We start from the raw sequence: 18,446 nt of genomic DNA, 5'->3' as shown, positions 1-18,446 counted from the left end.
AAAATTCTTAAAATAGAAGAGATGAAAACACTGATTTCTGTATAGGTCATATTCATGTAAAGGACTCTTTCTAAGAATCCAATTTGAACCTTCAAGTATAGTTCTGCTTCTAATTACCCAGCTCCAAGAAGAAATCCTGGTCTCTGAATTGTAATGATACATATTTGTTGCTGTAATTCAATTTGTCAGGTGTAAAATACAAATGCAATTTCCTCTGCACACCCTCCTGTAGCTTTCAAAGAGACACTGAACTTGAGCCATTTGATAATTCATTCCATATTGTAGCTTTCACATTTACTATGCAAAAAACTTCTGACAGGTTTTGTTTTGGTTTTTTTTAAGAAGGTGATTATGCATGGCCCCAGTTACTCCACTGACTGGTTTGAAAATAAATCCAGCATTCATCTTGTGGCTACAGCACAGCATTAGCCACAACCTACCTGGCCTGCAGTGACCAGGGCACTTCAAAGTGAGCTCCAGATTTCTGCTACCTCTGATGGGGATGAGGGAGAGCACCCACAATCCTCACATGCACTGATTTGCTCTGTGGGAACTTCTCCAAGGTTTTTCTTTATGGGAACTTCTCTGCTCAGCTCCAGTCAGCTGAGTGGAGACCCTTGGAGTCAACGAGGCCCCTCTCACAGAAAAGAGAATTTCAGCGACTCATAAAGAACCCTGGCAGTTCCTTCCTTCAGGATCACATTTCCTTAGGACAATCAAGGGCTATAGGAAATGAGCATGATGCCACACCACTGTGTTAAACATAGGCTTGAATATACAGAATAAATATTAGTAATATTGTATATGTACGCTAGTATAAAAATAAATGCTGAAATATAAATATTTAATGTGAACTAGGCATGTAAATATATACTTAGTATACACCTAACTATATATTTATATATACTTATATAAATATATACTGATATATATACTAATTATATATTTTATTATATTTTATACTTTATATATAATATACTTTACAATATAATATATTTTATAATTTATATATAAGTATATAAATATATATAAGAATATAAAGTATATTTATATTTAAACTATAAGCACACCATACCCACTGTCTGAAAAGATGCAAAATATCCAAACAAATTCCTGGAAATACTCCAATTGTGGAAGTGTACACTGCCCATGCCACAGTGCAAGAGCTCTGTGGGCTGAACAAGATAAGGTTGATAGTTTGTTTCTCATTTTTCCCCCCTTTGGAACAATCTATAATGAAGGATTGCAGCACACAATGCTTGGCTTCAGTTTTCCTTGCCTCTGCATAAAGCTGTTCCAATGACAACAATTCAATTTCTCTGTCAGTTGTGTTCCTGAGTACCCTTTGAAAGCCTTCCCAACATTAAGGCTATATACTCCAGTAATTTTCAATATGAAAAAGTGCAATCAATAAAATACTGCTGATAGTGCACACGATTTGCGGAGAGTGAGAGCTAAATACGAATTAGTTTTGGAAAAGTTCCGAGTCTATCATCTCCCTTAATTACAAGTTGGGTCACTGACGGCGAATGGCATGACTCAGCCTGGGAATCCCTGCAAAGGAATCCTAAGCAGATTTAATAGTTGCATTTGATTTATTTGTTCCTCAGAGCTGAAGCAAGCCCTGTGTCTCAGACCCCTGACGGATCAGGGGCTCCCCAGAGGATGCCAGTGCTCCAGCCAGCTGGGATGAGGGGAGCCAGGAGCACCCAGGAGTCCCAAAAGGTTGGGACCAGGGCACAGCAGGGATGTGCCTCGCTCCCCAGGGAACCTCAACACAGAGAATTCCATTAAAAGCTACTCTTCTACGGATCAAATGTGAAATTGCAACCTTGAATGAGGACAGAGGGATATTTGGTCCTGCACTTGGCTTAAAAGCACAGTCAATTAAATTAATGCTGCTCAGTCAAGTTTTGGGCATCTCCAAGGATGGACATGCCACAGCCTCTCCTTCAGTGCTTGACTACCCTCAATTTTACTTTGTTCCCTTGTATCTGATCAGGATTTTCCATCTCTTAACCTGAACTTGTTGCCTCCTATCACACACCTCCCGGACAAGCCTGACTGACCAAAAATTCCCCAAGCCTGTCTGGTTTCCCAGCACAAGAACCTGAACAAACCACACAGACAGTGCCACTGCTGTGACAAGGACAGGCAAACCTTTGTCCTGGTTTTCTCTATTTCCATCCTGATATTACTCACCAACGATGTGTTATCACTTGGTGACTCCACATCCTCTCTCTGTTAAATCAATACCCTTGGCAGTTTTGGTTTCCTTCACACAGCTCGCTGCAGTTTCCTTTCCCTGGGAAGCTGCACTTCTCCATCTTTAGTTCTCCATTCCTTATAAAGCAGCTCCACTCTGGGCACACTCAGCCACCACAGGGAGTTGGTGGTGCAACCACCAGGTTTTGCTGGACTTTTCTAATTACATTGCCATGACACTTCCATACCCACGAGCACTCCGAGGTGTTTCATAAAGAAAACCTCAAACATTTCTGACATCCTGCTGGTGGGAAGCTTTTCTCTCTGCTCAGCATTAGTAATACAACAGGCTACAACTCCACAAACCTTTGGAAGTAATCCTTTACAACTGCTTTCATCTCTTTCTGAGCCTTAATTCCACCTGCTAGTTCATGCAAATTCACTCATTTGCCAAACAAACAGGTGTCAGATGATTTACCGGCTCATTTGCACAGCAGAAGGACAAGCAAATATTATCTTGATTTTTCTCCCTCATGAAATATTTCCATAAAACTATCAGAAAAAAATTAGCATTGCTATTAGAAATATCAATGGAAAGAAGCCAGAAAACCCATTTATTCAGCAGTACATTCCACTGCCACCCTCAGAGTATCCTGAAGCATTAACTATATTTTAAGAATGTTTTGTAAATTAGCAGCATAAAAGGTATTTTGCTTTAAAAAAAGGCTACTAAAACCCTTGCTTTATTTGTAGAAACAGTTGTTTACTACTCATGTAGAAGAGCATAATGTTCTTTATGCAATTGAATTAAGTTTCCAGAATCTCACTTTTAAGCAAATCTAAAAACTTTTTTTGGACAATAAAGAGTACCTTATAAAAATAGAATACTTAAAAAAAAAAAAAAAAAAACAACCAAAAACCACAAAAATTGAGACTACACCCACAGTATACCATGCTGCAAGTTTATAAGAAGCACAAGAATTCTGGTGTAAAGACATTTAGACCACTTCTTTACTTTGCCCTTTTATTAAAAATTCAGACACCAACCCAGATGAGGGTTCAACACTTATATAAAAAGGCTCAGAACAAAGATTGGGACAGGCAGGTTTAGTGGCTGGCAAAGTTTGAGGATATCTTTGTCTTTGTTATACTCCCTCATGATAAAGTCAACTGTTTCCAAAAGGGAAGAAAAAAGAGCCTATGCAATTACACATCCTTAGGTAAACTTTGCTAAATAATTATACATTTCAATAATGACTAGTTAAAAAAAAAAGGCATTATATATAAATTTAGGCTCAGGTTGTTTCATGGACTGCTTGGGCAGAACCCCTATGCACCATAATCCTTTACAGACCCAAGTGTGCCCCAAGTTTTTACTCCAGACGTTATCAAAATCCATTTGATGAAGAGGTAGCTGATATTCTGTAATGGACATTGTGGTTTCCTGTCAAAAACAGTTGCAGCAGAAATGAAATACTTAGAATTTAGAGCTATTTAAACAGTTGTGTTCTGCCACGTAAATCAAGATGTAGTTATAAAAAAAATGTAAAAACTTCATGGACACTTGCACATAGAAAATACTGCCCCAGCCCCAGTAATAGTCTCACAGGTGTCAGATCACAGAATGTGGAACAGTGTGGGCTGGAATGGACCCAAAGATCATTTAGTTCCAACCCTACTGCCATGGGCAGGGACTCCTACATTGATTTACATCCATTGTGGAAATATGCTATCAGTTAGATGGAAAGGCAGCTCCTTTCCTAAGCCCAGAAACTCATTTCCATAAGGCAAAGAGGCAAATTCTAACAGATATTGTGCAGTGCTAAGTTTGAAGGAAAATCTGACCAAGCCTTGGCCAACGTAGGCAATCAAGCTCAATGTTGGCTGCGAGAAATCTTGCAACATGAATATTTGAGTTCAGCTGGGTCCCAGAGGAGGTAGCCTGATCACTTGCTATTTGGGGAAAGGAGTCTCTCTAAAAATATCATTTTCACACACATAAAAAAATCATTTCAAAAATGCAAATCATCCCAGTCAGACACAAAGCCTGACGAGTCCTAAGTCATTGGTACATACCAAGAATGCTGATGAGCATCTAAACATAAACAAACAACAAAAATCTCTCAGCTCCTCAAACCAATTCTCAGCATTCTCCAAGCCACTTGCAGAATTTTAACACAAAACCTGTTCTTCATCACATGCAATCAGGGCAGCAATGCCAGGTGGGAGACATGGAGATAGATCCCCAGGCATTATTTCTGGATTTGCTCTTACAGCAAAGAAAGAATCTGCATTTCCTTTCTTACACCACTATCTGTATGACTACCACCCATTTAAAGTGCCATATGAAAAATATTTGGAAATTTACTCTCTGAATTAATTAAAATTAAAAAAACATAGTTCTCACAGAAATTCATGCTCACACATAACTCAGTGTTCAGAACAAACATTCTCTGCCAAGGGAGAAAAATAAAAAACCCTCTGCCCCATCTGTACTCCTGCCTTGGCCAGTCCTCAGAGGAAAGGAACTGTAAACATATTTTAACAAAATAAATTAATTACACTATGAGTTAAAAATCTCCTGGTTCCTGATGCCTTCAGACAGTTCCTTATCTCCCTTGAACAAACAAGGTTAAACATGACAAATATTGTGCCTCCTTGTGAGTAAATGTTGTTTTGTTTACTTTGGGGTTTTTTAAACAACAGTAAGTCACAGCTCATCATATAACAGTCTCTCAAGAATGCTGGGGGAAAAGCATTTGTCCTCATTCCAAAAATGTGTGGAAAAATAGAAGGGTCTGACGAGTATTTGTTTTTAAGGGACTGGCCAGATAGAGCCAAATTAGGAAGGCTCACTCCCTCTTCCCCCATGTTTACAATTGAATCACAAGTGATCAAATAAAAAAGAAATCAACTCACTTTCCACTGCCACCAGGCAGCATTAAAGAATCTCCCTTATAAATAATTATTAACTGCATTAAGATATTAAATCACAGAAAATGTTCTGTATTGATTTTGTGGGATTCTTCAAGCTCATCCCTACCTACATTTTAAGATGCATCTATTCAATGGCTTTGATTTTTGCAGACAATAATTGTTCCTGCTGACATGCCTGAACGCCATACAGAAAAGGAAATATTGCAACTGCCACCAGTTAGGGGCATCAGAGATCTTGCAGCTACTTAGTCAAGTCCTACAGAAAACCCCACTGTGCTCAGCTTAGAGGCCACTCACCACTCACTGTCCTCTAGATCCATAACTCAGTTTATTCCTTTTTTTAACTGTGCATCCCTGCCGATGGGAAGGTCAAGAAACCTCCCAGAGCCCACAGGAAAGCCAAGAATTTTAGGACTGCAATCTGCACCTTGGAAAAGTCCAATTAGCTTAAAGACTTCAAAAAAAAAAAAAGAAAAATCTGTGGTTTGGAAAATACAGGAGCCAGCTTGCTGTTTTCCAGTTAGCAGCATGGTAAACAACATGTCAGCAACACCATTTTCCAAGTGTGAGCAACGTGTTAAAATTAACGTTGTGTATCTCAGAGCTTGGAGATTGCTATGGATATTTGCATCAGAAAATATTCAAGGCAAAGGCTCTCCTCAGACTTATTCTTTAAGGCCTGGATCTGAAAAAAAACTAAACAAGTGTACTAATTTAACCATGGTAATAGTCTAATTACATTCAACAGAACACCGATGTGTTTGAAGCTTACCATGCATTTAATAAGCTTTTACAGTACAAAAGCCTGCTCAGTAATAGCTCTGAAGCAGAAGCTGCCCCAATTTAAATCTGCTGCATGCTGGACTCCAGCTCCTGCTATTTTTTGGACCAGATGATGGAGTCACACAGAGTGTGATGGACACAGGAGTGCTGTAGCTCACTGCACGAGGCTGGAGACCTCTCTGAATTGCTCTGGAAATGCACTTAAATGATGAAAGTTTCCTGTAAACTCACCAAAACATGCCTGCTGATAATGTTTTGAGCCAGAACTGTTAGAGACAGCTTCACACAAGTAAACCAAGTAACCTGAGATCAAACAAATGGACTTTAGATGTAGGACACAGTTATGATTTTATTGTTCCTTAAACTTTACCAGATTATTCAGTTGCCTTCTGAGTGGTTGGTTTTCAATCACGATCTAAGTAATGTTTATTAATTATTAAAATTAAATGAGGCCAAATTTATTTTGCCACTTTAATATTTTAATGAGTTAGGGCTGTTCAGCTTCCTTCACAGAAAAGATGTGAATGTTTTCAAGTTTCAAACTTAGGTCAAAAAAGACATTAGCAGATCCAGAGGGAATATAACCACTGAAGGAAGTAACAGGTGATTTTTCTCCCTTAACTAATACAACTCTGGCCTAGCAACTCAACCCTACAAATTCTGCAACATTAACGATGAAAAACAATATATTGCAATAGTTCTATTAATTTCTGCATGTGCAAGATAGAATTGAAAAATTACCCTCCTGTTACTGGTAATATACAATGTGACAAACAGAACTGCAGGATGTCATTTTGCCAGTATTTAAAATAAACCTATGGTAACCATTGTTTATTTTATATGTCTTCTAGATAGCTTGAAACCAATGGACGTTTACCCTGATCATGCAGAATTACAGCTGCTGTTGTAATTCATCAGGAAATGTTTTAGTTTAATACTTTCTTCCTGTAGTAGGGAATGGTATTTGTAATAGAAATTCTCATATAATACATTTTTATGTCTGCCACAACCTATTTACTTTAGGAGGTGTGGGAATACAGAAATATTCTACAAAGTGTAAAAGAGCTGAAGAAAACAGGCAGCCTGAGCAACAGATGGCACTTTCAGAGGGCACAAGTGTGACAGTGTTTGAACTCCATGGAGTTTTCACAAAAATAGAGGCACGCCCTAGGACTTCTAAAAGGAGTTATAAACAAATTAATTACATTATTAATTAATTAATATCCCTGCAGTCATAACCCAGCTGGCTGGGAGGCGCAAAGCTGTACTACATGGTAGCCACCTGAAGTTCATGAGATCATCTTCTCCACAAGGCTTAGGGCACTGAGCTCAAGTTAGTTAAACTGTTATCTATAACTATCACAAGTTATTTAAAACTGCAGTTTTAAATAACTTGTGATAGTTATAGATAACAGTTTAACTAACTTGGACCTGGGGACCACTGTTTCCATTCTACCCCTGGAGTGCCCTGTGGCCACACTTTTAACCAAAGTATATACCTACATATATAGAGGTCACTGCTAATCACAAAAATAGTTTGGTGCATTTGGTCCTTTAACCAACTCCTTATCAGGACCTTCTAATCTTATCTGCTTTCTATCTGTTATCAACAAGACACTTGAAACTAGAAATTACAGTAGTAATTTACACCACACAGAGGTCTAAGCTTTTCCCTGACCTCCTCAGCCAGGTGACAGCACCTCACTCACTCTGATCACCACCAGAGAAAAACTATTTGTCCAATTAAAACACGTGAAGGAGCCCCACACTTCCACACTGTAAATCTCAAGGAAACAGAGCCCTTTACACCAGTGCAATACCTTAAGGTGAAACAACAGATACTCAGTCACCAGCCACATACCAGCTACTCAGAAAGCCAAAGAGTCACTTCTCTTGCTGACCAACCAAAAATTTTATATATTAACCAGGATGCATACTTTATCCTAGTTTGGGGTTTACATCCTGAAAGACATTTAAAGGATTTTAAAAAATCACCTATGGTTCCGACTCCAAACAACTGATTTCTCTCTCCAGAAAGTGGGGGTTTTTTTCATACAAGTTTCAATATTTTTTGAGATTATAAACTGCAAGACAGCAGCCACAGCAAGGAAGATGAATTACAAAGACAGACTACTGTAATTTGGCAGCAATAACACAAGGCCAAAAAAAACAACAGAGTAAGTGCATTAAAAGTTTGGGACTATAGGCAAAACAAAGAGTTTGCAGTAAAAATTTTATAAACTGCTACAGCCAAAAAGAACATCCTTGGGAAAACTTCACAGCCATAATATCAAACCCTGACATCAAATGGCCAAGCAATCAGGCCAATATTCATTGATTAAAACACCAAAAAGCATGAAAATACAGAAAGAGCACCAGAAATTTGAAACATCATTGCATAGCACTGACCCACATGGTAAGTCTTGAGTTTCTAGCTCAGAAACCATCTGCCACACAAGGACCACATGGCAGGTGGTGACAGTACTCAGCAACAACAACAAAACCTTCCAAAGAGCTGCCATGGAGTACTCCAGTGGCAGATGAGCTATTGTTAGGAGACTCTGCATGTCTGAAGGATATTTCAGGCAACACAAACCGCACAGGGAGAGGATAAATTCTTATCTGACAGCACAAACATCACCAATTCCTTTTAACCATACTGCTCCATTTTATCAAGTTACTTTTTATAAGAGTTTGGAGGATATTCTTCCACAGGGGCCCAATTCCCATCAATTCCTTATTCAGATTTATTTTCCTGACAAGAAGCAGCAGATTGCAATTGGGTAAGGGATCCACACCCCAGGGGCCAGGGGGACCACACGCACTGGGCAAAGCTCTCAGATACCCAAACTGCATGTAGACACACATTCCTTCCTTTCCCACCCTCACCAGACTAAAGGTTCATTCACAAGCAACTTTTTCTTATTTTAATTAATTTTAAAAGTTTTTACAGTAACCTGTTTTCGAAGTTTGCTAAATCCACCCATTCCTTTGTTCCCTTTTATGACTTTCACCACTTTCTGAGCTCAGGTTTTCTCAATGCCTTCTCTTGAGGAATAGAACTGTGACTTTCCCCATCCTCCTCCTCCTACTTTGTATTTTTACCCTTCATGTACTTCTCTCCCCCTCCCAAATAACCCCATCTCAAAGCCCACACTCACTAAGCATTAAAGACAGATAGAGAAAGACCAAGGCAGTAGAAACACAGTCACTCCATCTTTTCTACCAAAAAGTAACTCTCTGATGCTCTCCACTGAGCAGCCTTTATGGAAGGCCAAAGCTTTGTGTTTCACGCTCCCTACCAGCTCTTTGTTCCTGCTGTATTCTGGGAGTTTTGAGCCAAATCTTCAGAGAGTTTTAAACCACTAATTCTGTGTGAGACAGGACACAGGCAGAGGACAAACACGTAAGGACAGCCCACAGAGACAAACAATCAGGGGGAAAAAAAATCTCTCAGTGACCTCTCCTGGAGAGCAGGGCCAAAAATAAAAATAAAAAAAGAGTTTCAGGGCAATATCAGGTCACTCTAGAACAGGACAGTAGTGAAAAGGTCCAAGGAGCTTTCTTCCCTGAAACCTGACCAGCTCAGGTTTGAAGATACACCGCAAAAAATCATCTCAAAACCACATCATCTGACATCTGACTAGACCCAGCACTTTTCTACTTGATGTGAAATTCTACTGAAACATACGCTCACCTTTATTTCTGAACAGAGCGTGGTGGCAGAACTCTGAAGGAGAACCAAAACTTAACAAGGGTAAGTTTTGCACAGAAGCAATCCTGTGCTCTACAAAGGGAGGCTGCTTTCAGGTTCTCCTTGGTTCATGGGGAAGCAGTGATTTTTGAAAGCCTGGAGCTCAGATGAAGAGACAATGAATGCTTTACAGCAAATAGGAAGCTATGTCTGAGTCAGAGCAGCTTCAAAAATTCTGATTTTTAGCTTCACAGAGTGCTATTTCTCCTAGTCTTGTTCTGTGGTGGAAGACAGCGTGAGCACACTAAAAGGCTGTGTTCTTACTGGAATTTCTCAAGACTTAGTCTAGCCTACACCAACAAATATTTTCATTCTTCCAAGTCTGAAAAGCTTGTTTACAGTCAAAGTGACCAAAAAACCCTGTGGAACAATGAAATATCTGATTTTCCCATTGAAATGGATGTAAAGGTACTTCAGCACCACAAAATTGTCCATTCTGAGCTAGTATCACAACTTCATGGCATCTTTACTGCCTATAAATTAAAAAATTGCCCAAACAGAAGCACAAGCCTTCATGCCTGAATCTACACCATTTATTTCATAAGGAGGGATTTCATTTTGCTGTCCACAGAGCCCACATCAAGAACTCTTCCTTTTCAACCCAGCAAAAACTTTGCCAGTGCTCAGTGCCCACACTAAGGGCTCTCGTGGCAGTCCCACAGCAAACACTGCCTTGTGTCCCCTCACATCTGTCTCAATGAACAGCAGGATTGAGTTAAAATTTCTTCCCAGAGTACATTTTTTTTCAGAGTATGAGCCCTTCAAAGCCCACATAATTATTTTTTATTTGACTTTGAAGTTATCACCAGTCTTTCCCAAAATATTTTGGTCGCAAATAATTTTATCAGTAAATAAATTACTCAGGAATATTGAGAGTACAAGGCTGCCTTTTTCTTTTTTGTTGCCAAGGGAATGAAAATATTTTTTTTAAAAAATGCTGTTGAAGCAGAATCCATTATGAACTGCAAGATAATACACAGTCCAAAAGTTACATCAGAGTATTCTCAGTCCTGCCAAATGCATCTTTACTGAAATTGTTTAGTAGGAAGAAGGTGATGTATCATGCCATTATTTGAAACGTACCAAATATTTCTGCAGTAGGTCTTGGGTTTGCAACTGTAACAGTGAAATATTACACACATATTGCCATCTCATGGATACTACAAATACTTGTTTAAAATTCCAAGAACGCGATCCCTGACAGAAAAATATGCAGAATCCACAGCAAATAAAATTGTAAGGATTTACAACGTGAAAGCAGGAACTTCACATTTGAAACAGTCCAAAAATCTGCCTCAGATTCTCTCGTAGTAGTTACTATTTTTATGACTTGGCTCAGACTTGCTTTAATCTCTTTATTTAGGAAGAAATTGCAAGCTTGCCAACTCTAGCAAATGTTAAGTACTTCAGTAAATTCCCCATCAATATAGGTCGCGCATTCGAGGGAACAAGAATGTGGTGAGTAAGTTCTGCTCCATCTCCTCCAGAGAGGATTTCAGAATGAGGCAGTGATGGCAGAGAGAGATAAACAACGTGGCTAAGCCCCTCGTTCGGCTCCATCCTCCTCTCCAGACATCTGTCCACACTGTGTTGTGCCGAGATTGAGATGTTCTGCCACGCAGCTCACCCAGCCTGCCGCTATCCCACATCCCTTTTATCTGAGCAGGCAGGAAAGCAAACGCATTGCCAAGGCTACTGCACCGTCACTCTTCCATTAAAGTTCAGGAGCAGCACGAGGCGAGTTCCAGCAAGTCAGCAAAACCACAGCAAACCCAACAGATGCACAGATACCCGAGTACGGAGCATCAATTCAGAAACAGCCCCAATAGCCCGTGCAGGCTTCCCGGACCATCCACCACACCAAATTACCCAAACCCACCGAGCCCTGTCAAACCGCGAGTTCTGCTTTCAAAGAGAACTTGGCGGCCAACAAACCGAACCGCGCATCGTTTCCCAGGCTCTGCTCAAACGCACCTCCCTACCCAAAGGGCTCGGACGAGCCAGCGGACAAGTTTCGGCTCCCTCCCCGCAATTCCCCGGGCGGGACCCGCGGCTGTGCCCGCACCGGGGCACAGCACCGGGGCACAGCACCGGGGCACAGCACCGGGCGCCCCCCGCTCAGCCCCGCGGCAGCACCGCCTCCCCCCGGGCTCCCCAGGCTGCGGAGCCCTGGCCCTGCGGCTCCCGCCCATGAGGGACCCCGGGCGGCCCGCAGCTCTGCGGGGACACGGCAGCGCCTGCCCCCAGGGCACCGCGTCCCCGCCGCGGCCGAGGAGGAGGATGTGGGAGGCAAGGGGAGAAGCCATTACCAGAGTTTTGTTGCCGTTCTTGCTGAGGGGGCCGCGGAAAACTCCCTTGATGTTGCGAAAGTGCCCGTTGCTGAGGTGCGCGGAGCTGATGACAATGTAGTAGCACTCCATGGGGCCGGGGCCGCCTCCTCGGGCCGGGCTCGGCGGGGCTGGGCGGGGGCTGCGGCCCCTCAGGCGCGGCGCGGCCGCGGGAGGAGGGTGAGGAGGATGAGGAGGGTGAGGAGGATGCGCGGCGGGGCGGCCGCGGCGGAGCCGAGCGAGCTGCCGCCGCCGCTGGCAGGCATAGTGCTATTATAGCGAGCAGCCTTGCCGGTCGGCTGCACTGAGCCAATGGCAGGGAGCCACTGGGCTGGTACCGAGCGCTGTCAGAGGAGGACATCTGTCACACGCCGCCTCCACCGCCACCCACCGCCCCACGCCCCGCTGCCCCCGCCGCGGACGGGCCGCCGGCAGGTAAAGGGGGACGGGCGGGGGGACGGGGCAGAGCCGGCGCCCCGAGCAGCCAGCCCCGCAGGTGGGCTGTGCCCTCCTTTTTCCGGGGGTGGGGACGGCGACCAGTGTGATTCCTCCGGGATCTGGGGGGTGGGCATGGAGAGATGCCCGGGGTGCGACGCCCCCAGCCCAACGCTCCCGCCCTCCCCCTCCTCCGAGCAGCCTCCACCGCGCCCTTTTCTCTCTTTTTGTTACATATTTCTCTAACACCCTACTCACAGGCACCTCCACCTGCCCGGCCGGAGCAGCCCCCCCGCTCCCCATCGGCCGCCGCTCTCGGCTCCTCTGGCCCGTGACAACGCAACTGGGGGAAATCGGTCATTCCCCATCCTCGCTCGGGGTAAGCTCCATCCCGCCCTTCGCCGGGCTGCGGCCGCCGCAGCCCATCCCCGCCGCATCCCGCAGCATCGGGAGCGGGCTGGCAAAACTTCTGGGTCACGGGAAGCGCTTGGGGCCGCATCCCCCCTTCCCCGAGATGCCTGCATCCTCGTCCTTGGGGGGCCGCATCCCCCATTTCCCGGAGTGCCTGCATCCCTCCCGCTCGGGGGACCGCATCCTTTCCTTGGGGGGCCGCATCCCCCGTTCCCGGAGTGCCTGCATCCTCCCTTCCCGGGGCTCCCCCGCCTCTCCCCGCGGTCACTCACGGTTCTCCCGGGCCGGGCCCGCCGGCGGAGGCGGCTCTGCCCACCCGGCCTCGCAGGGCTTGGGCGTCTGCAAGGAAAAGGACACCGAGCATCGTTTCTTGCAGGCTCTGGCGCAGACGCTGCGATCCTCAGCCTCAGCGCCCGTGTGATGTGCTCGCCTCGGTTGTACAAAGCCCCCAGCAAAGTGGGCTAAAAACCATTAGGTACATCAGCATGAGGCAGCTGTGGCATGCCCCTGCTCCTTCCCCAGCATAAGTGATCCTTTCTTTTTGCAGCACACAACCGGAGCTGGCTTCCAGGACCAGAATTTGTCACAGTCTAAGAGGTGCACAAGGAAGATGCTTTAAGTGTGGTTTGTGGTTTTGTTGGGGGTTTTCTCCCCCCATAAGGTATCTGTGATTTGCAGCTTTTCTCATGTGAGGTGTGAAACACTCTTAGCTGGCTCATCGTCCAACCTGCTTCACCTTTAGTCTGATTTGTAAAAATCAAGATTGATGGGATGAATTTCCAGTGCCAAAAGAAGGAGCACCTTAGAAAAGGAGCCCAGAAACATGATGCAACATCTGAGCACGTCTCTTAGTCAGCATTTACTGCTGGCAACATGATAGCAGTGTCCTATCATCTTGTCCTCCAAAACTGATGAGCTGCTGCCAGATGATTGAGGATGGGGGACACACACAAACACTTCCCTGGCAGAAATTATTGTCTCAGGTGCTTGTATCCTTCATGAAGGAAGCCCCATTTTTTTGAGATGTGCCCCTTTCTGATAAACATCTTCTATCATTGCCTCAGATCATACACAGTGAATAGTAAATTTTGACAGCTGTCACTCATTCTTTAGCATTTCCAACACTTAGCAAGGAATTACGGAAATGGCAAAAGTGCAAAGTTTTGACAGCTGAGCCACAGGTGAGAGATCAGAATTCGCTGCTTCTTGTTACAGCCAAAAAAAGATTGTGATAATGTATATGCACAGATTTTTCTGGTTATCAGGATGTACGTGTACATCTAGAAATAACCAGCAAGTTCGTTGCCATGTGAAAATCAAGTCAATATTATAAATACCTGATAAATTTAAAAACACAGCACACTGAAGGCCTGGTTCCCTTTCAAGACAGAATCATGGGTGCGGTTCCCTCTCAAAAATGTCAGAAGACAAGACATGAAATTATGCAAGAAATAAAATTAGGCAACTCTTTCCTGGGAATAAATATATTCCAAATTATACCAGAACAATTTTTTTACCTCCTTCTAAACAGAACATTATTGATATGTGAGGACCTTTCTGCCTGGGAACGGAACTCCACACATCCACCATCTCAAAAAACTGGAACCTTTTTCCCTGAAATCCTTGCACAGACACATTGCTGACACATTTACTCACAGCTGCTACAGCCATACCTGGGCCCTTTCAGGGTTTTCTAAAAGTTTCAGGGCTGTACAGCTGCTCTCTGGCCTTTCAGAGCCATGCAGGCACTGCTTGCACGCTCTTGTTAAGAGTCCAAGGACTTGGGAACATCTTCTTGTAGCAACAGAGAAATAATCTGCTCCCACAGCTCAGGTTTCAAAGGTTCACCCTGCTTTGTACCAAGCAGAAGTGAGCAACAGCATTGAAAGCTGCTATGGCTTCTGCTCATGAAATTCACTGTCCTCCTCTATTAAAGGAGGAAAAAAAAACAATTAAAAACCACCTGATTCCTCCAAAGCACTGAATAAACAAAGGACAACAAATAACACCTGACAAGCAAAATACATCTTTTCTAGTCCTGCTTATTCAGGTTGTCTTTTTTTCTTTTTAGCTGATCTCTGATCTATCTCAACCCTTCACCTAAGTTTTCATGCTCATTCTGTTTATTATTATCACACAGGCTCAAGATGCTTCTTCCTTCCTAAATCTTTTATTTTTAATAAATTGCTGATTTCATCAATCCCTGACCATCAATATTCCCTATTTCCATCTCTGTCCAGTTCTCCTGGGTAAGTATCTGGGGTTTCAGCTGTTTTTATTGCTATTTATACAAATCTCTGCTATGTAATAACCAGTGCTCCTTATTTACTCATGGTTTTATTCCTCCATTTGGGAAAAATCTCTAAGGAGTTGTTCCTGTATAAAACAGCAAATACCAACTCAAGAAGCAGGCTATGGATTTGAGAGGCTTTCTGGAAAACTTGTGAACTAGAAGCCAGTGAACAAATGAAATTAATTCTTGTGCATTCTACTGTTTTTCTGCCTACTCAATATTCTGCATTCCAATATTTAATAATATTCATTAGTTAAGAAATAATCCTGGCATAAGCCAGAAAAAAATATTCAAGAGTATCAACTCTTTTGGTTAGCAGTTTTTAAAGCATGGCACAGCATATGTGCTACTAACAAATCCTGACAAATCAAATGATTGAAACAAATTCTTTCTTGAAACATACCCATCAAGGATAGAAAGGAATATCTGTGCTCAAGTCACAACAAACCCAATTAAATTCCCATAGCAATTCTTATTGAATTCAACAAAATTCACTTTATCCTAATAATATCTCCATGTAAGTAATCTGCTGCCTGAGACACACCTTTTTACCATCTCCTGCACTTTCAGTCTCCTTTTGCTGGTCCTTTTTTCCTTTCACTGAGCCTTGTATGTGTTTCCCTATTTCAGAGGCCCATCATCCTTGCTTGAAGCAGAAGGAAAGCTGGGAGTATCCCGAGTACCTTTTAAAATGCATTAAGGGGTGATTGTGCATTGAACACTGTATTACAACTGCATTCATTCATTCATCAGCTGTGGGGGTGGTGCAACAGGAAAAAGAGGAAACTGGGATGCTCTGGTAGCCTAGTTCCCAGCACATCCCTCATGCTGTGTGAGGAGCAGCACAGTGGGCTCCCTGCTCCAGCCCTGGAGCTGAGTGCAGCTCTGCTATCACAAAGATAAGGAAAGGCAGCAGTGCCTTAAAGCCCTGCAGCCCCCAGGGCTGTGTCACAGGGAGAGCACTGGGAGGGCTTGAACTAGCATTTCAACCTCAAAAGTAGCAGCAAAGATGCATTAAAACATGCTCTGCTCCTTCAGCCCTGCAAAGCACACAGTTTCATAGCACTGCTTATGCAGAATAGGCTTGTCCATCAAGAATCATCCCCTCCCTCTTTCCACATATCCACATCTGCATCCAGCACCACATCCCAGTGTTCAGAAATGCAAACACTTCTCTGCCCCTGCTCTTCTCCATCACCAACATTACCACTGTCTGCTTTAGGATACTGCTGGGAAAACCTGTGTTGTTAGTGGATATAATGCAGCATTCTCTGTGCTTCCCTTCTTAATGTTTATGCTGCACAATTTCCCTAACAGCACATGAATGCTGCATCTTTCTGTTTTCTTCCCTAATCCATTCCTAACAAACCAAACCAGACAAATCCAGACAAATAAAAATTTAAAATAAAATTGCAAATGACACACTGAGCATGAGGTGACACCAACAAGGAACTGATGTACTATAACAGCATTAAGCAGCAGGATATTTTTGCAATGGCCAGAAAACACCTGATGGCCCAAGCCAAAACACCTGATGGTTGCACAAGCCACTCCTGAGCATTTCAGACATTGAAAATGCAACTCACTGTGCTATGTTAAACACTGCCTTAGAAGTAAATCCTCTGTCAAATAGAGTGTCTCTATGTGAAAAGCAAATGGAGCCAGCAACTGGAAAATGATCCTCTGAAACAGTCCATCATGGAATTATGGTTTCCCAATATCCACTCAAACCAAACATCCAAGTCAAACCCTAGCAGAATAAATGAAATTAAATTTTCAAAAATCATAAGAAAAAAATGGATTTTATCTCAGAGACAATGCTCCCATCTCTAGTGGAAGGTGTACCTGCATGTGGCAGGGGAGGTGCTTTTGTTTTTTAGATGACCTTTTTTAAATGGTCTCAATCCAAACCATTCCATGACTGTTCCCAAATGACTGCTATATAAAATCTTGTTCACTTTCCCTTCCCCAACAATCTAGCACAACAGTGCAAGGAACAATCATTCAGTGACAACACACAAAAAAAAAAAAAATTAAAAAAAAAATCTTTTCATAAATCAAAAAGCAGAAGTCAAAAGACCACAGAATGGGTGTGATTCTACCAAGCCACAAACCAAAGCTCAATAAAATCCAGCAGGCAAGGTACACAACTAGCATTACAATAAAGCAAACAGCACATGAACACCATAAACAATATCCAAAGAGATTTCAAGCTGCCATTCTGCATCAGGTACTTTTCTGGAGATGAATTTGACTACATAATGAGCACCAAGTTTTCACTTTTAGCAATTAATTTTTTTAAATTCATTTTATCCAGTTAAAAAATACATTTCCAAGGTAAGAAAGCTTCTCAAGAAACAAAAATCTTTTAACAAAAGTAAACGAGCCATTAAGGGAAAACCTGATGAAAGGAAATCCACAAAATAAATAGGAAAATTGTAAATTTTGAGATGTAGGATAGATCTCAGATTATTTGTGGCCGTTTATTACAAACATAGATTATTTTCCATGCCAACAGTCACACAATTTTTTTCCAGAGCTCAAAAATATGGAGTCTAAAAAAATGATCAAAAGTATCCAGTAGTCAATTATAGACTTCATATCTGTGAGCTTGGGCTCACTTGTTGAAGGGGAACTAACTTCTGTGGTAAGAAGTCCTCAAGTTGACACCAGGAATTGGCATTAGCTCCAGAGTTTTCCACTGGGTGGTGGTAATGAGATCAGGAAGTTCAGGAGAACACAGAGCACCACCAGCATTCCCTCATTTCTGTATTCACCCCTTCAATCGTTCTGTCTCTCCTTCTATACACACGTACCTACCCTATGTGTACGTGTGCCACACTGGACATCTACTGTCACAGCAATGAAAGGATGAATAGAATCATTCTAAAAATTTTAAGGGCTGGACTGTGAAATTAATCTCAACACAGTTTTCTGCTTTAGCATTCAGTTCAACGACATCATTTTCTCAGTGTAAAAGCTGAGGAGAGGTGAGGCGAGACAGATGACAAGTCAGAAAATAGCACTATTTATTCCTGAATGAGCAGGTATAAATTAGAGCCCCACTGGAGGAAAAACCACTCCAGAGATTCAAATTGTAATACATTTCATCGAGTTCAATATGTGACGTGCTATGATGGCTCCCTTTCTCGTGTGATCTGTAATTGTCACAGAAGAGAATGGAAATTAAATTTAAAATGTTGTGTTTACTTTCCCAACGTTGCACGTTTCAGCGAGATGCATTTTTCAAAGTGGGAATGTTTGGCATAATCTGGAAATCAAAGCCCTTTACAATATTTAT

The 18,446-nt window shown here is 42.6% G+C and overlaps 1 protein-coding gene across 1 annotated transcript in view; it reads right to left on the bottom strand.

Moving 5' to 3' along the window:
* ZNF804A (zinc finger protein 804A) overlaps positions 1 to 12,241 on the bottom strand; it is a 146,258-nt gene extending 134,017 nt beyond the window's left edge. The window contains exon 1 of the mRNA XM_054277777.1: positions 11,989 to 12,241. Within this exon, the coding sequence (XP_054133752.1) occupies positions 11,989 to 12,099 (111 nt within the window). The 5' untranslated portion in view covers positions 12,100 to 12,241. The remainder of the gene's footprint in view (positions 1 to 11,988) is intronic.
* Positions 12,242 to 18,446: the final 6,205 nt, after the last annotated feature.

The sequence above is a fragment of the Melozone crissalis genome, unplaced genomic scaffold (genome assembly GCF_028551555.1).
Source record: "Melozone crissalis strain CALT ecotype California unplaced genomic scaffold, PUWL_Pcris_2 ptg000023l_1, whole genome shotgun sequence".
NCBI lineage: Eukaryota > Metazoa > Chordata > Aves > Passeriformes > Passerellidae > Melozone > Melozone crissalis.
The sequence above is the reverse complement of the archived record's forward strand: the minus strand, read 5'-3'. Positions and strand labels throughout refer to the sequence as shown.